The sequence below is a fragment of the Electrona antarctica genome, assembly GCF_951216825.1.
Source record: "Electrona antarctica genome assembly, chromosome: 17".
NCBI lineage: Eukaryota > Metazoa > Chordata > Actinopteri > Myctophiformes > Myctophidae > Electrona > Electrona antarctica.
The window spans coordinates 17,331,141-17,353,323 of NC_136798.1; the positions used below are offsets into that span (position 1 = coordinate 17,331,141).

At 40.4% G+C, this 22,183-nt stretch overlaps 1 protein-coding gene across 2 annotated transcripts in view; it reads right to left on the minus strand.

Annotated features, from left to right (window-relative positions):
* Positions 1 to 22,183, minus strand: part of klhl29 (kelch like family member 29) — a 350,051-nt gene that overhangs the window by 130,050 nt on the left and 197,818 nt on the right. For both annotated transcript variants that reach the window (XM_079527067.1, XM_079527068.1), the window contains one exon: positions 2,868 to 3,006. In XM_079527067.1, the coding sequence (XP_079383193.1) occupies positions 2,868 to 3,006 (139 nt within the window). The remainder of the gene's footprint in view (positions 1 to 2,867; positions 3,007 to 22,183) is intronic.

The following is a 22,183-nucleotide window of genomic DNA, read 5'->3' on the forward strand; positions in this document are numbered from 1 at the left end:
GCTATGAAACACTGAAATGTGCTGGGAGGGGTAATTGCGCAAAACGACTACACTGGGAAGAAAAAGGGGTGAAAAATAATTGGCTACTCTAGATCGGATAATAGAGAGAGAGATTCGTACTGAGGGCAGAAAGGGGGAAGGACATGCAACACACGTCTCCAGCCAGAATCAAACCACTCTCCTCTCAGACTCTTGTTCTGTGCTTTGCCTACATCTCGCCTTTTGTTCTCTCTCCCTTGATTGCTCCCCCTTTCCCTCCCACGCTGACCTTTCAGAGCCGTCCTCTCCCTGTTTGAGTTTGGCTGAGTGGTGTGTGTGCTAAGAGAAGCCAAGGTGCCTCGTGAAAACACACGGCAGTTATTGCAAAGGGTCTTAATGTTTGCACCACGCAAAGACTTCATTATGTCAAAATGTGGATGTCTTAATACTTAACAATCAGTGTCAGTTGTCAGTGAGACAGATTCATTAGCTATTCTCAGAAATGTGATCTTCGATGAGAAAATTAATTTTTCTGGCCTAATCATCGGGAAGCAATGGCCAAGTTATGACAATATTATATCAAGTAGCATTACAATGAATTAACCAGTTAATTTGAATTTGCTCTATTAAGCTTTCAAATGAAACAAGTAAAAATTCATGAATCTAGGCAGCAGCGGGCATGGAGATGAGCTTGATGAAATTCAGCCCATTCCTCTGAGGGCCATGTGTCTTCCTGCAGCATGGTGCCTTATCTTTATGCATAATGCACCTGCAGCTGCAGCTCTGATAAGACGCTGGGACCAAACAGTCCCGTGGACAGCTTGACCAGCATGAGGTCTCCATCTCTCTCCACGGTGACAAAAGTCTCCCAGGATGCTACTGTGGTAACCGCCAAGGTCATGGAACGCTTCCATTTCTCATTTTTATTCTAATGGTCCGCTCATGTGAGCGTGCGTGCGTTTGAGCATGTGTGTAGTCGTACGGTATGCCATGGAGATGAGTGCACCTTATCATCAATACTAGCACGACTCCAACTTATTTGAATATTTTCTTACCAGGTGCACGTTCTAGAAAGGTTATTTTACAAGTCAAAGGAATTGCCAGCACTCACATAAAGGGTCTTTCAGGTACTTATTGGGCACGGGCAGCTAACAATCAATGCACGCAGTTCAGAACTCCTTCAATGGAACTTTAAGTACACAAAGACAAACGGGTACAGGCTTTAGTTTAGACATACTGTCATTAGACAACCGTTGGTGTGTCTAATCTGCGTGTGTATCCCAGACAAACATTATCAATGTTTTATTTGATGTTGTATTGTATGTGCAAGGTGTCTCCAATCTGGGAACACATCGGCAAACCCTTTGAGTCAACAGTCTGTCTCGGGAGACTAAGGTGCCTTACCTATGGACTCTATAAGAGGCATTTCAGTTCTGGTATTGTGTTACGCTGAAGACGTGTTTGTGCCAAAATGCGTACGTTGACCGTGCTTACAAAATTAAGTACCCGAAGCCCGGAGCCTTTGTGTGGTGGATGGTATTGCGTTTGACTGCATCTCAGTTTAGACATGGCGCTGTGGCTTGCTGATAGGGCATTCCTTTCCCCACCGAGTAGGATCAAGAGTATCGGTGGATACACGCTGTCCGGCTTCCGCCCGGGCTGCCCCTCCTGCAGTTCATAGCAGATAAGTAGCACGTGGCACTTCCTGAATTTCCCTCCGGGGATCAATAAAGGTTTATCTTATCTTATCTAATCTATCTGATGATCGTGCCATGGAGGCCGCGGTGCTGTGAGGCAAAGCGTCACAATTCTCAGGGGCCTTACACTGTACAGCTACCGCTAGTGATTCTGTCTTTCTGTCCGTCTCTCTCTCTGTCTGTCAGGGTGCTCCTAGATCAATCAAAGCTGAATACACCTGCGAGGCTCTGAAACAGGGACGGGGACATTAGAGATTCATATTATTCCTTCTTCCCAGCAGCAAAGGATATAATAAAGTGACAGATATGCGTGCCCACACATATCGGAGTGACCCTGAAAAACTTTGCCTAGCTGCCACACACACACTTATGATGAAGCTGTATAGTGTACACACACATGCATGCACATTTGTACTGTACAGTACATGCACATACACAGACAGAAACACACGCACACATGCACGCACGCACACACACACATGAAGAGAAAACATGTCATATGCAGAACAGTCTATTAGGGGGAAAGGCTTGGATTGTTGTTCTTTAAAGCTAGCTTAGAAGTGCATTTACTTTCTTGTTTCTTGTTTACACCCCTGAATCTTCTACATCTTTTTCCTTTCACTAACTCTACGTATTAGCATATGAAAGGCTTTAATTTCTCACCAAAATAAAAGGGAAAAAAAGTAGCTTGAAGAGAACAGAAGAGACATTTGTCAAATCACCTCCAAAAGTGCAGAATGTGGATTATTTTTACGAGTTAAAATTTAACAAAAAAATATATATAAATAAAAAACAATCCCCAGTCATGGAATGTGTGCGCACTGTTCATAGAAAAATGGAAATGCGGGTTAATTCGCTCTACATGGGGAGGAAAGATAAAGACGAGGAAGTTGACCTTTTTTGTGTCATGTTTTCGTAGCGCGTTTTGTGATAGATACATTCAATTTGAGGCGGGATCAGGAGGAAGGAAGGAAGGAATGGCTGCTGGCACCTTTGCTAGGAACCAAAAAAGTCTTCACATACCTGCAAGAGAGAGAAGGGTGGGAGGAGGGAAATAAAATAAAATAAAATAAAGGAAAGGGGGAAAAAAACAAAACAAAGGAATAAGAAAAGAGAAGAAAGAGAAGCGACACAAATGCTCCACAGATTGGATCAACAGCTGGTGGGAGGAGAAGAGTTGAGAAGGCAAACCTTTTCACCAGGTCCTTGAAATACAAGCTGCAGGAAGCTAGAACATTTTGGTGCACTTCAAACTCTTTTCCTTCAACAATAATTTTCAGGTCTGTAAAGTCTTTCGCTCTGCGCTGCAGGTTGAGCTCCTTCAACATCTCTGTAGAGGAAGAAAACAACAACAAACAAAAAAGAAAGAAAGAAAGACAAAGCCATATTTTGTTTTAGAATGTGGAATTCTATTCTCTCTCTCTCTCTCTCTCTCTCTCTCTTTCTCTCTCTCTCTCTCACACACACACACTCACATCCTTCTGTTCTTCTGTACAGTATGTACAGTAGCAATGTGACAAGGAACAACATGGAAAAACAAATGGCAGAAAAATGTGCAAATTTACAGAGAACACAACATTGCTCAATGTTTTTTTTTATCATAACAATAGTATTTGTGTATGTCAGAGAGGAAACAATAATGAACATCTGTCAAACAGTTCAACAGCCAACAACCAAAATAGGTCTGTGTGTGTGTGTGTGTGTGTGTGTGTGTGTGTGTGTGTGTGTGTGTGTGTGTGTGTGTGTGTGTGTGTGTGTGTGTGTATTATATATTCTGTAGAACTTGTAAATTCTCCAGCCTATTGCATTTGACTTGTGCCAATGTATAATTCAGCACCAGAAAATTCAACCAAGGGAATGCCACAAGATTGATAACCGATGTGGGCTGAAAACAGAGACAGACTGTGTCATGGCGTTATTCATAATTCAACAGCTTTCGTTTTGGTTTCTTGCTGCTGTCCTGGCCAGGGCGCAAATTGACCTTCAAACGTCACTCAGTAGGAAAACAAAAAAACAACTGCTTCTCCCCAAATCCCAAAACCCATTGCACTCTGTGTCTCTTTCTCTTAGAAAAGTAGTTCCCATTGTCTTTTCCTCGCTGAAAAGCAAAAGGGAAATACAGTACATATAGCAAGAGAGACAGGAACAAAACAAAATGTGAGAAAATAATGCTGGGAGCAATCAAAGCAGTGTTTCTGTCGAAGGCCACAGTGCCCACATGGCGTTCTTTAATGCGGTGCCGTAGTGTGTTGTTGGACCGAGCCCTACGGTAGCGTTGGGTCGGAGGCGCTTGTTTCTCTCTGTGCCTTAATGAGGCACCATGAGGGGACGCTAAGAGTGAGAAGCAGCAGGAGGCCAGCCAGTCCGTTCTGAAGCCCTCGGAGCAGTGCTGTGAACAGTACAGTTCTGTTAATTGCCTATTGAGAAATGTGTCACTAAAAACTGAGCACCAGTAGCAGGATGGTAATAGCAAGCTACAGCACATGAAAACAACAGCTGTAGGATACTGAAAGTAGCCATACGACTACAGTATGTAGAGGATGACATATTCACTTTAATCAAAAAGGAACTCGCCTTTTGGAACACTATGAAGTTCCCCTACCCTACACTGGATCTCGGTTAGAAAGATATGTAATTATACGCAAAATGATACATGCCACTTTGAGTCATGCCAACACAACAACGATAGCCATGATGTCACAGCTGCTTGTGTATTATTGCTTTCCTTAAACTTGAGTAAATGTTGTACTTGGGCCACAAAACACAGACTGAGTAATTATCTTATCTATGGACAATCAGACAAAAGTCCAAAGAACATGGACGGACAACCACACACACACACGCGCGCACACACACAGACACACGCACGCACACGCACGCACACGCACATAACATAACGAAACACAGTCCTGAAATCCAAAAACTGCAATTGAAATCCAAAAACTGCAATTTAATAAAATTAAATAATAAATCAAAACTCAAACTCAGCTAAAGTTACAATGTCATTGCTGATTTCATTATAAAACCGTTATCCAGTTTCACTTGAGAGGCTTTACACGAGCACACACTGGCTCTGGTGTGATAGTTATGCTGAGTATGGACCATTGTTATCTGAGAACAAGTACAGTACCTTTATGTTATCGTACATAATACATATGACGCAGCGTCTGTTGTCGCACTCTGCTGCACTGGCAGTAGTCCTACTGTACCTTTCTGAATTCATCACTTCCAAAATGTGTTTCAGGGGGTACATTAAATTGAACAAATTATACCAAAGATATTATGTTGCATCGCCTGCACTTTGTTCCTAAGTTTACCTGTCAAACCACTGTACCAACCAGAACACCCATACTGTTCTCAAAACTGATGACACGAGAAGTTTCTGAACAGAAACATCAAAAAGCCCTGTTCTTGCAAAACAGAAACTTGAGTTTGGTGGCACACATAGGTAATATTTTAGCAGCAACAGATTCAAAGGAGAATGTTCCAATATTACTCCTAAAGATGAGACACTTCTGAGACTCAATTTCAGCTCCATTAAAAGAGACTTTCAACAATATTTGTTCTTGACAGCTTGACTTCTACTTGGTTCCAAACGGGATTGTCTCGGTTTTACCCAGATATATTGAAAGCTTGTTATCTTAGAGCCAGTGCCACTCTCTTACAAGTTTTCAATAATGCCCAGATACCAGTAACGTGGAATCATACACTACTAGTACTACGAGAGCTTACATGCCACCGCCACCATCTGGCTGGCTGCATAAGAAATAAAAGAGGCCCTAGAATAGAACGAAAAAATGTGTGTTTGTGTGACGAGGCACACACACACACGACCACATCCTGGGAGGAGTTGGGACGACAGGTTCGGGCAGAAACAATCGTCCCTGCTATATCAGCAGTGGTATGGCTACGGCACGACCTTGGAGCTTCAGTGTGGAACGCTGAGCCTGCATGCTGACATCGTCAAGTCGCTTAAAACAGACATGGGGCACCGAGCTGTGTTGCCGCAGCCCAAAACAGTTACTTTCAGGAAATGAAAATGTTCCAATCTAATGAATTTAGTTTTTGTTACAAGCTTACAATACAATAGTACAGTACAATAGATAGAATTTTCACTACCGTCATGACACCGTCATCTGAAAAAATATAGAATAGGGCTTAAAAATGTGTGTCCCCCACATATCTGGTTAGTAATTTAATGTGGGGCACTGATCAGAATAGACAAGATCAACCCCTGGCAGCCATGCCGCAGCGTAGGGTTGTTGTTTTTTCCCATATCATCCTGAAAGTGGTATGTTCGAGCCAGATTCAAGGCAGGGATTTAATTAACCTGAGATGACACCCGGCCCTCTATTTGGCTTTCATTTAGCTCATTTCATTCTCCTGCACTGACTGGCACTGGAAGCTCAGCGCTGAATTAATCGAGCAGATGAAATTATACAGTATTAAGAGGTTTTACAAATACGGTGCCGCTTTTAGAAATGTTTTATTTTTTTCTCTCAACCTCAGAGTTATCATAATGTCAGGGGGAAGAAACAACAACAACAACTAGGCTCTTACTATAAAGTGTCTCACAGAGTCACAATAATGCATTGACCGAGAGAAAGATAGGGAGAGAGAGAGACATAGACAGAGAGGGTCTATGCTCATGGAAGCAACACAAACAATGGCTGGCCATTAGATTTGCCCTCCATCCCTCCGCGCTCGCCTGCATTCCGCTCCACTGCTAGTTGTCAGTTGGCTAGCTATCTGATTACTGTGTGGGCGCTGACTGTGAATGGTGAATACATAGCAGTTTGGAGTTTGCATTAGCGAGTCTCCGGCAACCGATATGGCTCTCACCTCCAATCTGCCGCATCGCATGCCATCCATTTACCCCCGAGACTGTGAATTGAGGATAAAGGGGAAAGCGAGACTGGAGGGAGAGAAAGAGAACTCCGGTTGTCAGCAAAACAATGGCCGCCCTCCCTCGGAGCCATGTGGACACACCTGAATGGCTGATGGATAAAGCTAATTATGCCATCTTGGGGGCGGATCAGTGTGTGCACCCTAGAAAAACTCATCACTACGAGGGACCATGAAACCGCACATGGCGTCCCCATTCTCTACTCCGGGCTGGAGCGTGGTGAGGCACAGCCACTTTCAATAGGACTACAGCGCTTCTGGAACACCAAAACGTCTCAATACTTCTAAAGGAAAAGCCTAAAGGGGTTGAGGACCGTCACCTTTTGCGACACACACACACACACACACACACACACACACACACACACACACACACACACACACACACACACACACACACACACACACACACACACACACACACACACACACACACACACACACACACACACACACACACACACACACACACACACACACACACACACACACACACACACACACACACACACACACACACACCTCAAGGGGAATATAATAGCGCCATGATTTGTTTTGCAGGGGGTACAGTGTATCTGGATGCAATTCTCACAGGTGTTGGCATACTCCATAACGGAGGGACTGTATCAAGGACTGCACACTGCGCTCAAAACACAGTACATGAGTTGTTTACCACAAGCCCTGAGCATTTTACAACAATAACACCTCACGCTGGGTCGGCGCGATTGGTTGAAATTCTGAAATGCTCAGCGGGTGGCACGAGGTAAACGAACTCTGCTGTTCGCCCTAGTAACCCCACACTGCCGTCAAACAGCTCTGTGACGGTGTGAGCCAATGGTGTGCGTAGACCCCGTTTCCAGTAGCCAATCAATGCGCGCTTCTGAATCTGTGCCGTGAGGCACAGATGCATGAACTCCGATTGGTCAGGGAGGATATCGAGCAGGCCTTTGGTTACTTAACTTGGAGCCATTTTGGGGTTTTGTACTCCACAGTCATTGTGTTAAGCCGCCATTTTAAATTTTACACCGTGGTGGGGAAAATAAATCATGAAATCAAAATGTGAGGTTCAAATCGAAAAACCCTTGAAAAAGAAAGGTCCAGATTCAAGCGTAGATTCTTTGTATTAAGAATCACACAAAAGGAACCTCATCAATGACGGTATACTCTGACATGAAATGAACACGAACGGGCACTAAAAACACCTTTGTCCACAACAAATTTGCTAATGCAAATGCTCCATTTTGCACCAGAATACTCTCAAAATAATCGTATTCTTGTGGTGTTATATTGTAAAAAAAATAAAAAAGATACTACTTAGATAAATCACATTAAATATTTAAAAACTACGGTAATTCTGTGATAGCGGAGGTTTTTTTTGTTATATTTTTATATTTCTTGTGTCACCAACACTTGAGAGTGAACTGACTAATGTTTCTTATATAACTGATTGCACTACTGAAGGCTATACTCTTACTTGATTCTCGTGATAATTCTTCCTATGACCTAATGCCATTTATGCTTGCTCTGTTTAAAAAGATTGAATAAAAAATATTTTGAAAAGAAAGAAAACTACACAAAATAAATCAATAAATCAAACAACAGTATGACGGTAGATTTGTTATCATAAAATGTAAAAAACAAAGGTGGAAAAATGAAAGAAAATGATCTTTGTGTATGTGGGCTATGTGTTATGTATGTGTAGGTAGGCTACAATACAAGATTCCTTAAGTTTTTGCTTTAAGATGCATAAAGATTTATTCCAGACACAAAAAGAAGATCGCAGTATAACCAACATTCCTGTGCTCAAACCACGTACCAAAGGGTCGGGTCGGGACGAGACGTTTTTTAAGGTCAACCACACCAATGCAACTCATTGAGTTAAACCTGCTCATGTACAACACAGCAGTACTACCGCACATTAAAATAAATACAGGCCACAGAGAGTGTACTGTATGTGCATATATAGACATATACAAGGAATTCATTAGGATATAGGATTTCTCTATCTATTTGCGCTCAAAATGCAATCAGGTAAAAAATCTGAATCTGAAATAGAAAAAACATCAATATGTTTTTATACAGGTATAATGTATACAGATACATACTGTATCTCTAAAATCGCACGTGCGCGCGTGCACACACACACTCACACACACACACACACACACACACACACACACACACACGCACTACTGTGTGTAGCCTTGTTGACACATTCTGAATGTAAAGGTGCACAACAAGTGCACCTTTATAGACATCACCAACACCAACCATCATGCAAGAGCGAGATTCAGTGCTACTACACATTACAAGTGTTAAAAAAGTGTTTAGTCTGATAATACTCAATAGTGTTTGTTCAGTAACAGGAGTCTCCATGCCTCTCAACTTGTCTCAAGCTCTATTATGCATTTGGTCGGGATACCAATTTTATCCAATCAGGATTGAGAACTCAGACAGGACAGGCTACAGATTAAACAAGTGAAATTGGAAGTGTTGACACAAAGTAATCGGCAGACAAAATTGGAACTGGAACACTATAAAAATTAAGCTGATAAATGGGTACTCTTCTGATTGGCTGAAAAATTGCAACCCATCTGAAAAACATATTTTCTGTTTATTGAAGAGCTGGAGAGAAGGGGAGACTCTTGTTACTGAACAAATACTCTATAGCAATGCATACATCAGAAAATAGTGCTTTAACTTAAAAAAAAATGTATGTATGACGGTGTTGCTCTCCAAAAAGGAACAGATCTGCAAGCAAACAACACGTGTAAATGCAGCACTTTTTAGCTTGTTGATCTTCTTTTTTTTAAACAACAACCTCACCAAATGGAGTAAATAAATTCAGCTTAAGAAAGAAGACATTCCTTTATTTATCTTGCAAGGCCAGAAGATTTTTTAGAGCACGTACTTCAGGGAGAGAGCAATATGATTCCGGGTAGAGAAGATGTGAACTATTTATATTACTGTGAACTAAATCTGTATGCAAGTATGTGAGTGTGTGGGTGTGTGACAAATTAATTTTGAACGGTTGTTTTCTGTATTTGTACCTTTCCCCTTTTCTGACAATGAATGTGTTTTGGGCTGCAAGGCAAAATGCTATTTTAACCACAGCATCTTGACATTATGCAATGTAATTACAGGGTTTGTGTAGAGGGTCCAGTGAGCATGGGCTGTCCAACAGCACAACATCGTGTGGTGTTGAATTGGTATTGCGTGTTCATTGTTACATTTTGCCTCTTGTTCTTTGTTAGACTTCCTAGCAAATTATTATTATATTATTATTTCTACCTAATTATCATGAAATAAAATTGGTGGCCAATCAATAATTTAATACACAGCCAAATAATTATTCTCCCCCCTGTTGATTCGCCTTTATAATACAAAGAGGTTTAAAAAAAAAAATTGGAGTAATGTCCTATACTTTTTCTAAACCAATGTAGGTCGACAACATACAGCACATTAAAAAATGTTGTTTCGAGCTGGTAGATGTGCTATTTTCTATATGTTAGTGTGACGCTGTAATATGATCACGTAGGGCAGTGGTTTTCAACCTTTTTCATGTCAATGCCCATTATTTATTCAGCATTTGAGCCATGGAGCAACTTTTGATGAGATTCAGCCTCTCAGACCAAAACTTAGAATATTTTGTTATCTTTGGATAATATTTTCCCTGCTGTATTGATTTTGGTACCATAGGAGAGATAACAGGCACACATTGATCAGAATAACAATTATTCAAATGTAACTCTTGATAGTTAAAGATCTACAGTTGGGTGCCACCGATATTGTCCCTTATCATTTGACCCATTTAGGCCCGACCTCAAAATTTAAAAAAATCCTTCTAAATCCTCCAGTTTTCTGAAATAAATATTCTCACGATTTTTCAAAAATAGCAGACCTACAAGCTCGTAGCGCGCCACTCGGTGGCGCGCTATGAGCTTGTAGATCTGCTATTTTTCAATAGCTAAATTATAACATAATGTTTAAAACACCAAAAGGGGTTCCCGCCCAAAATGGGTTAACTGTCCTTTTGCGCAGATCACGCAAACCTCAGCAAAAAGAAAAGGACAATATCGATGGCCTCCAACTGTATAAGGGTCCATTTGGTTACCAGCTCTGCACCGGTGGTCCCCAGACCACTGGTTGAAACGCACACAAAAGGTTATATGGAGTTAACCCATTCAAAACGGGATCCCCTTTTGGTGTTTTAAGCATTATGCTATATTGAAAAATAGCAGATCTACAAGCTTGGAGATCTGCTATTTTTGAAAAATCGTGAAAATGTGGCGCAAATCTTTGAATATATATTCTTTAAGAGCGAATGTTTTTAACTCAAATCTGCAGTCAATCTGCAGTCAAATACAGATAATTCTGGGGGTCTTTGACATGAAAACGGTTGAGCACCACTGACATAGAAATAGGCTTTTGCAGAAAACAGTTTTTTTTTTTTTTCTTTTTTTTTTTTTTTAAATCGGCGTTTGGTCTAAATGGGTTTCTGCCCGACAACGATATAATCGGTAAATAAACATTATTTTTTATAATAATGTACATTATGTGACACAGTGTGCTAAGTGTACTGTATTGTGTATTGCATTTTATTTTATTTCAGTCCATTATTGCAAGGAGTATATATATATATATATATATATATATAGAAATTGACTTGACAACCTCACATGTCCTAAACAATACTATTATTATATGATATTCCGGTAATTTGTTACATAATTTAAATATAATTAGAGAGATATACCATAATACAATTACATAATTGTCTGTTGTTGTGCCAGGTATCATTTTTCAAACATAGTAGATAGTCGTATCATTTCTTAAATAATGACAGTGTTTAACTGTAAATACTGTAGTTTAATACTGTACATGTTAGGATATATTTTTAAGTAATATAGTAGATTCAGCTTTTTTCTTTTAAATTTGTCATGGAAATCATTGAATTACTCTTAATTTCATGTTTTTATTCCTGTGATTAAATTCCCAAGAAACGAACACTGGACACTACAGCATTTATCAAACTATTCGATTTTACTATCAACAGCCATAAATTAGACAGTTATCTGCCAGCAGAAACCCAAGCGGAAATTACCCAAATAAATAACCCATATTAGCATTACCCCTGAGTTAATATAATTAATCGTAGCCTCCTTGCATCAGACAAGACGAATGCTGAATTTAGGGCATACAAGGTAACGGGGGTCTGTATCTCAGTACATTTATTCCACACACCTTTTGAAGCAGACTGTGGTAGACAACTCACCAAGCCTCGTAGAAAATGGGTTTTCTTGTACAAAAGGCTATTGATCAGTGGGGGACATTTGAGAAAACCCATTTCAAAAGGGGAACATAAAAGCACAGCAGAGGTCATTAAAAATGCCCCCCCAAAAATACTTTCTATAACTACCATCGTAATCACCCCCAGCCCCACACCCAAAACAAAAAGAAACTAAATAAAGAATAAAATCTTTCAGCAGAAAACATTCAGCTCTGTACACACTGAAAAGGCCCAGGCCTCTACAGTACAAGACTACTAAAAGCTTGAGAAGTTGAGATCTAATAAAAACAGAATTATTCACTTCCATCTCCCCCAACCAAAAAACTAACTTAACATGCTAGCTACATCAATGAAATATGGAAATGAGCTGTGCGCATGAGAAACTATTAAGATGGAGAAAAGACAAGTGCAGAGAATTAATGATCCGTCTATATCTCTTTGTGTCAAACAAAGGCAGGGAAAAACAACACCACATGGGATGGCCTCTCAGTTTGGTCTTTGCATAGTGAACACATGTATGAACAATATTATCACTAAGAGAGGTGATAAGTTGTTGTTGTTGTTAAGATTACAGTACATCCCAGCAGGTGAAACGACCACTCCAGGTCATCAATGGATTTAATTAAGCCTGACCTGCCTCAAAGGATGACCTAGTGTAGTGTCTAGTGTACTGCAGTTAGTGTCTACGCAGTAGCATAGTCTGTCCTTGGACATTATTCTTTCATTCTTTGGTGAATTTGCCTCAATCAATCAATCAATCAATCAATTTGTCAAGCTATTCAGAATTTTGGGAATACATACATTCTAGATTATTTCCCCCTTCTTTTGTGAATCTCTAATTTTTTCAGAAAAAAGTATAGAAAAATAGATAATTAAAATAAAATATGTCTGACAGTGTCAAAGCTGAAATGGTGATAATTGACAATGATACCTTGATATCATATATGGTATATTATACGTGTGTATTTCCCTTTAATAAGTTATATTTTAAATCAGGTCCACTTCTTTCGGATCGTAATTCATCTCATCTCTAACCCTAACACAGGCACAGAACTGAGTTTGTGGCTCACTTACACAGAACGCAATTGAGTCAGGTTCTTGAGCTTTCAAAGACAACATGAAAAATCACTCTCCTGTGGGCAAACAAAATTGAGTACAAGCTCTTTTGAGTTACTGGTAATGTGTAAATTGAAACTTCTCCATTTATTTTCACAGTAAAACTGATCAAAAGAGAAACACTAGAAAGTCTCCATACAGCGTAATGACCCATAATGTGTATTTCTGGGGACTGGGACTCAGATATCAAACTTATAGATTACTACTATTATTAAAGTGTCTTGTTTCCACATAAATGTTAACCTGAATGTTTTTCTTTTTGAACCATGCTGTTTGGAATAACCTTCCTTAAAGTCTACACCGTCAACTCTGCATAATCTGTACTGTATGTTCTCAACCAATGCCTAGATTAACATTTAGAATTCAACAATCTTAAATTGTTAACCACAACCACTTTAACCCAGTTGTCCCAGTTTTGTGCATTTACAGGTAGGTGAAAATGAATAAAAAAATATAAAAAATATATAATTGGAAATATTGGAAATGTGTTAAATATAGCATATCTACAAGCTTGCAATGCATCTCGATGTGACGTGTTGTAAGCTTGCAGATTGTCTCCTTTTTTAAGGTAATTATACATACAGTAAGTACATACTGTAGTAGAGTAATAGATGATTCCAAGACTGTTCTGTCATTTTCAAATACATGATAGCCATGTTTTTTTTATATTAAATGCTGCATTAATAAGCTGTATTGATCTGCAACAACTATACTTGTTTTTATCTCACATGTTTACTTTTAAATCCAGTACTATTCTCATTGTTACCTTGTGTATATTGCATGGATAGTGTCGCAAAGTCTTGTCAAACCAACATTTCGCTGCTTGTACCTGATTGTATTTAACGTCGTTTAATGCAATCTGACTTTTCTGTTTGGATGTATGGGCTGTCAAGGGGCTGAAAGTACCGTATTGTGCCGAATATAGACGACTCTGATTATAAGACGACCCCCATTTTCTATACTCTTTTGTGGAAAAAGAACTTGAATGTCAAATAGTCTAGTCCCCGATTATAATAGAACCCCGTTTTTTAGGATATTTCCATTGGAAAAAAATAGTCAGGCCAATAGGGTAGTTTTTTGTCACTCAGTAGGCGTTCCCGCATAACCACTTAAACCCTCTACAGTTGGGTGCCACCGATATTGTCCCTTATCATTAGACCCATTTAGGCCTGACCTCAAAATTTAAAAAAATCCTTCTAAATCCTCGAGTTTTCTGAAATAAATATTTTCACGATTTTTCAAAAATAGCAGACCTACAAGCTCGTAGCGCGCCACTCGGTGGCGCGCTATGAGCTTGTAGATCTGCTATTTTTCAATAGCTAAATTATAACATAATGTTTAAAACACCAAAAGGGGTTCCCGCCCAAAATGCGTTAACTGTCCTTTTGCGCAGATCACGCAAACCTCAGCAAAAAGAAAAAGGACAATATCGATGGCCTCCAACTGTATCTTGAATAGTCCTAACTTGATTCAGAACTCCTATTTTGGAACATGAAACCTAAGCGTAACCTTGTGCACACAACAACATGAAAAGAGGAGGTTCATCAACCACAGCCTTTCCACCATCTTTGGTTCAATCCCAACCGTCTAGGTAATGAAAGGACTTCAGCCTTTTGAGGATAGCGTAGGATTAACCACTCGCTGAGCTGTTCATCATAGAACCTCAATTCGATATGCCGCCTATCAAATGGAGGCTGGATGTAAAGCCTTAATTAGTTCTCTGTATAGACTCTAGTCTATGTATGCCACTTTTTTACCAATTCATTATTTGAATGGGTGGAATAAAAATAAAATTATATTGCGATATTGAAACTATGTAAACTGTTTAAGGGAAAATAATACACCATCATCATCACCTCTCTGGCTCGCTTACTCCTATGAACAAAATATGGAGATAGGTTGGCACAGTTTGCAGAAAACGTGCCAATATAAAAATATATATAATTCGATGAATATTCAGAATTCTGAAAGAATATATTAAACTCAATGATATTGACGAGTGACAGTGTTTCCCCTATATCAGTGGTTCTCAACCAGTGGTCCGGGGACCACCATTGGTCCTTGAGGGGGTTCCAGGTGGTCCCCTGCTAAATGATGGAGAGTTGGTAACCAAATGGACCCTTATAGATCTTTAACTCTTGAGTGCACTCTCAATACTCAAATTATTGTTTAACATCTGCATTTCCAAGAAGTCTACACAATTGGAGAATGTAGAAGAATTGTTATTTTGATCAATGTTTGCCTGTTATCTCTCATCTCTCATCATCAATACAGCATGGAAATGTGTACATATTCTTTAGTTTTGAGTCTGAGAGGCTAAAAATGCAGAATACATAATGGGTCTTGATATGAAAAGGGTTGAAAACCACTGCCATATATGACATAATAACGCCTGGCAAGCAATCCTAGAACACTACCTTTCTGGCTTCCTGTTGAAGAACTCAACCTCAATAAATGAACGCCAAGGATATGACCGCAGTTATTATTATTGGAGTCCATATATATTCACTGTATAATCTGAACCATCACTCAAGTCGATGTCAAGGCCTGATTTCTCGAAATGATCATCGTGGCAGACATACTGTATGTCTAACAATCACTGCCGCACTCATTTCCGAAGGCACCTCAACAGGCCGGGTGCCTATTCAAGGTGAATCGTCTGCTGCTCAGACACCAGAAAACCTTGAGAACCCTCGAGTTAATGGCTGTCCTGATTTCAGAAAGTCTGACAGCAAGGGGCGAGAAAGAGAGAAAGAGAGAGAGAGAGCGCGCTATTACAAAGCCTCTGCAAATTGTATGAGGACGCTATAACTACATTGTGCTGAGCCCGCTGTTGGGGATGGGGTGTGGGGGACCTGGGGGTGTGCGTTAATTTAACTCTAAATGCGTATTTAAAGGTATTTTGCAATTTGTACTACAGTACTAATATTTTTACAATTTTTGAATTAATTGATATTGGAAATTAATCTAACAATTTGTACAATTTAAGCCCAAACCAGACCTGGTAGGGACTCCTTGGGACAAAACCGATTTAAGGTCAACCACACCAATGCAACTCATTGCAACTCAATGAGTTGCATTGGTGTGGTTGACCTTAAAAACAGTCTCGACCCTTTGGTGTGGTTTGGGCTTTACGGTTAAATGAAAACAGTCTTGATACTGTATGTATTGTGCAGCAACATGGAGGGTAAGACCTTGGAACAGTCAAGAGAATGGAGTAGTAGTGCCAAAGGCAGGATGACTTCTGAAACACAGAAGACACGCACACGCATGCACACACGCACACGCACGTCACACACATGCACACACGCAAAACAAAACATCACTGACATAGCGAATCCGCAGAATATAAACAAACAGAAGTTGCCAGGAGCGTCTGCAGGCTGACTGCCACCAAATGGAAGAATGTAATTTGTGTTGCGTGCGTGCGTGCGTGCGTGCGTGCGTGTGTGCGTGCGTGCGTGCGTGCGTGCGTGCGTGCGTGCGTGCTAGTGAGTGAGTGTTTTAGTATACTGTAGCTGGGTGTGCATGCACTAGGGGTCTGGTCTGGTACCCCAAATCCCTCTGCTCCAGTTTCCACTTCATTAGGCAGGACAGTAGTCGACAAGTGGACATACCCCATCAAAACAGAAGTCTCTGTAGATTTGTCCATACAGTATATGATATGACATCCGGATACAAATAGCTACATGCTTACAGTATGTATAACTAAATGCTTTTAAAATGCAACCGCAAATGTATCTTCCATTCTGTCTATAGACCCTATAGGGTATTGTAATATGTTGCCAAATAATTTCAAGATTGTAGCTATACTGCAGCTCATAGAAATCAATTAACCACTTAAGGAGTTGTTCACTCAAAAAACAAACTATTTTCTAACAATTACACACCCCATGAAGCTTTGAATGCATGGTGTGTTTTGTTATGTTCAAATTATTGGCTTAGAAATGCGACTGAAAAACAGAAAATATCCTGAATTGAATGGGGTGAGTAATTGATAGAATTTCTTTGGGGTGGGGGGTGAACTATCCCTTTAACAAGAGCACACTCTTCTGGGAAGCAAGTAAGCTCTGTGTCCTATCCTGCCCTTCATCTGGTAGCGCTTCTTTTTCGTTCTTTTTTTTTTAATATATAATTTTTATCCCATGATTTTGGAACCCATTTTTTCACCCAATGTCAATTGGGACGACACCCAGTGTCAATTATCTAATGTAATCTTGGGCGCTAAACTCCCTCTGCCAACCTGGGGAGAGCAACGGACTGACCTCATGCTTCCTTCTATAAATGAGGAGTCCAAGCCGCTTCTTTTCACCTGACAGGGGGAGTTTCCCCGGTTGGTCGTAGTGTGTGGAAGGAACATGTTATTCCAACCAGTTCCTTTCCCCTCCATCACGTGCCCCGGCTGGCCAGGGGGAGGCAGTATAGAGACCAGGATTACTGCATGTTTTTGTTAGGGTACCTAGGCCCTAGGTACCCTCACATGTCCCCTAGGGGACATCGGGAGAAAATGCAAACTCCACACAGAAAGGCCCTTTCGCCAACCCCACCCAGGGTATGGGCACTGATGACGCGGAGGAGAGAACATGCCCCCCAGCACCCCCAGCGTCCCCAGCGGGAATCGAACCCAGGAACTTCTGGCTGTGAGGCGACAACACTACCGACTGTACCACTGTGCACCAACTTCTGGTGAAAGTTTGTTAAAATAATTTTAAAAAAGTACATACTGTAAGAGGAGAGTCAGGAGACCCATGAAAATGTTGACTCAGCCTGAAAGCTGCATGTGACTCCAGTATAGACAGTGACATTACACAGCGAGTGACATTACACAGCGAGACACCGCAGGTAGGAGCCCTCATGTGTAGACAACTGACAGACTTTTAAGGACAACTCTTAAAAAGTCTTCACAATAATGGTACTTTCACTGTTGGCTTTAACCACATACCATGCTGTCCCTATTTTGGATTCGTCATTCTAGGTGGAAATGGTGCACGCATATGGTGCACGCACACACGCACACTATATAATGTATATTTGACAGATATTAAAGAAAAAGTTCATAAAGCATCGCAAACGCAAAGCATTACAAGCTTCTATATCAGCTTAAGTGGTTAAAAGCCTGCATAATACTACTCAGAAAGTTTAGGAGAAACTTTTTTCCCTGTTATTTCCTGTGGCAGAGAGAGAGTATTTCTTACTTTGAGTATATAGAGAATGGTTGCTAGAGACACTCTGCCAAAGTGGGTCTGCAGGCAGCTCTCAAGGTGTCAAAATCCTTGTTCATACAGCATTTCTTTGGAACATGACTATAAATATGACTTGGAATATGACTATAAATATCATACACAGAAACCCTTCACTATGAAGTGAGTAAGTGACAAACAAGCACACTTATAGAAACGTATGAGAAGTGTAATCAAGAGTCTTGATTTTGTCTCGATAGTCTTGATAGTTCAAGACACAGTATAAGAAATTAAGTTAAATATCACTTTTAATACTTTTACTACATAATATATCTCTGCTGTCAGGCAGAAACCAGCTAACTCCGAAATGTTTCATTTCCTGATATTGTTTTTCTTCCAGGAAATGAAGAAAACTATATTACTATATAAACTATATTTTAAAGATGGAGTGCCGTGATTTTCCCCCTCCCTAAAACATGATCATCAAGTACTATGATTATTTATTTAAAAAAAAGTGTACAGAAAGTGTTAAAATTATGTTTTTATGTGGCCACACCCACCAGTTCATTAAGTATACCTAGTTTTCACCTTAGCACCAACCACCTGAACTTAAGCCTCACCCACAGTTGTTGTTGTGGGAGGGGTTAGGGTTATGATGTCACTACAATGGTGTTATTTAGATTGAACCTTTTGACTCAAAGGCTTTCAGCTTTCAGGAAGAAACCAAAAATACACAGGGAAGACATTATTTTAATATTATAACCACACCTGGGGGTCTATTTTAATGTTAACTCCATAGAAACATGCAAAAGCAGAAATAACATGCATTTTAAAACAGTTTTTAATTTTTAATATCATATTGTCTTTGTCCCTCAAACTTATTTCTAATGGTTTGAGCCTCTCTGATATAACCAGTCCATGGCATTTCTTTCTGGACTTTGAAAGCAGTTTTAGCTGCAATACCACAATGCCCTGAGGTGGTGGGGGTGCTGATATGCAGATTATTTAATATTTGAGTCATTATAATACTGACGCTAGATAAAACCAGGCTTGTTTCCATTCCATGCCAGCTTGGAAAATCAACAATGGCGGACATTGTAAACAAAGTGGAAATGCAAATTTGGAACTGAAGACTGAAGAAGAGGAGGAATTATACTAAGTAGGGTGACATTGATGACATCACGATGAGGACAAAATCAGTTGAGCTGTTCCTGAGAGCAATTTCCATTAAAGCACCCATATGATGTGAAAGCCTGATTGTTCAAAATTGGTTATTTGTGGGGATAGAAAACACATTATGGGAGCCCCAAAAACACAAAAGAAATTGAAAAAGTTGAATGTTATGTTATAGGTCCTTTAAACATTATATATTTAAAACAAAGCAATACTGCCTCGTCAAAGTTGGTATTGTGACGTACGTTATACTGTATATTGTCAGATACTTGCATGAGAGGCGGAGAGGTGGTGGAGTTAGCTGCTTCAGCAGACAGTTAAAGGGTCCAATGGAGGTAGCTGGTTTTGTCAGAAGCAGCTAACGTTGTTACTTTTCATTAGTTCAAAAAAATGAGTTAGCTGGAGGAAAATTTATATATATATATATATTGTAATTAGCATATTATTTACGAAGTCTGTTGGTATGTCTCAGAAGCCTTTTGGTTCTTTTAGGTGAAAACGCTTTGTTTCAGACTCTTCAGAACTACTTTTAGGATTGGGATTAAAGGCTTCTGAGAATACCAACCCAGATGGCTGAAAAGCACATTTTTTTTACCAGCCCAGGGAAGGATTATGAGCGACAGTAAGATGTGGATTGGCTTATTTGTCAAGGTGCCACAGAGGAAAGTTGTCAATATGGACTTTAGTTGGTGTAAAGCCTGAGTTACTCTCACAACAGCTATATTTGGTGCGCAAAACCCAGAAGCAACCAAGTATAAACAGGCTTAATGTCTGATTTATACTTGGTTGCGCGCCCTGTCACGCACAGAAAATAGCTGATCTACAAGCTCCCAAACGTGTTGTGCCGCAACGCATTGTGAGCTTGCGGTCTGCGTGACACTCGCACGCAACTAAGAACAAATCGTGCATGACAGTATGCCAGACTCCATATGAAAGTATGCTGGGCCCCATCACAGATTAGCCAGCGTTATGCCTCAGCAGTGGCACTGAACAGTGAACACTGTGTCACACTTGGCTCTGGGTTGACAAATTCATCTTCCCTCTGCAATAGAGGACCTTGGCATTGTATGCATACAATTCATGCAGATACAGGAACCACACACACACACACACACACACACACACACACACACACACACACACACACACACACACACACACACACACACACACACACACACACACACACACACACACACACACACACACACACACACACACACACACACACACACACACACACACACACACACACACACACACACACACACACACACACACACACACACACACACACACACACACACACACACACACAATGCCATAAAACAGTAGGCCTAATCCAAATAACAATGCGATGGTGATGAGGAAGTCCTGGCTGGCATAGATAACATACTGTATGCATGGAGGGGATTTGATTGGAAATTTTCTCCATTTCCACTTTCAATTAGTGTTCATTTGCCGTTTTATTAAAAAAAAAAAAAGAACAATTTAAAATAAATAGTGCAAGAACGAAAGCTCTGCATAACCTAGGGTTATTTTTTAAATAAGCCCACTATAGGTAAACAAGACTCTTGGACAGGGAAGCGATAAGGAAGTTAATTGAATGAAATAAATAATTTGTATGCACTGGACGCATATAGGCAGTATGACATATAAAATGCAGCATCTGGTAAAAAACCTGTTTACTTTCAACAATTTACCTTGACGGAGCATGCTTTAATGTAAACCATGCTTTGCCTTCACACTTCCATGCATTATTGCATTAACACCTGGTGAGCTGCCCCGTTACCGTACAGTCACACACACAGGCCTCTGTTAGCCAGCGGTAGTGGATATCATTTCCGTTCCAAGCCCTCTCAGACAGTGCATTTAACCTCAAGCAGTGAGACCATGAACTGCAAATACTCCAGCTGTCTCCAGACCAGCTGTCAGGCATCTTCTTCTCCTCCCCAGCATTTCAGTATAAAGGAGACAGCGTTTCTACCTGAGAGCAAATTAACAGTATTGTATCATACCACCACCACCAGCCACAGCCAGGAGAAGGGGAAGGGAAGTAGAGCTACTTCAGCTTGGTGAATCTCTGTATCTCACTTCAGCTGTGCCATCCTTGAACAAGTTGAAGTTGGACAGGTGAACAAGTAGAAGTCTTGCATTTAGAATTCAACTCACAAAGAGTTTGGTGAATTATTTCATGAATTAAGATGGAGCCAAGATAGATAATCCTTGCATTTAGATGTTCCGAAACGTCCTGTCTTCAATGCATAAACTTTATGGATTAAGTTTCAGCGATCTACCAGTTATTTTATCCTCGCTCTGATTACTCCCTGAGCTTTTTCATTAGCTGATCACATGTATTTTATACAGCACTCTCATAAATAGTAATTATAGGCACAGTAGGTGAAAAACCATCAAATGGAGTGAAGTAAAATGGAAGTAATAAAGGAAATTTAAAACAGTTTCCACGATTAATGTTGCCTGGAAATTTCCCTGCTGGGTCTCATCTGTGCTGTGACTGTCATCCCGTGATTTGGGAACAATGCACGTACCATTTGCCCGGCAGAAATGCCAGAGCCCATTAAAGAATGAGAATATCCCCCTCTTAAAGCTCGCCTCACCCCCGTACCCTTTTTGTGTTTTGGTGCGTTGGCCAAAGTCTCCGTACGCGTTACGTACATGGCCTCATTTGAACCAATCACTTTCAAAGATGACCCCGAGTAGCCCTGACAGATAGACAACAAAATAATAACACTATACCTACCGACCTCAAAACAATTTAACGGAGGCGACAGATCCCCCGCCTCCCCCAAACCTGCTCTGTCTCAAGTGTAGCTGGAGATATA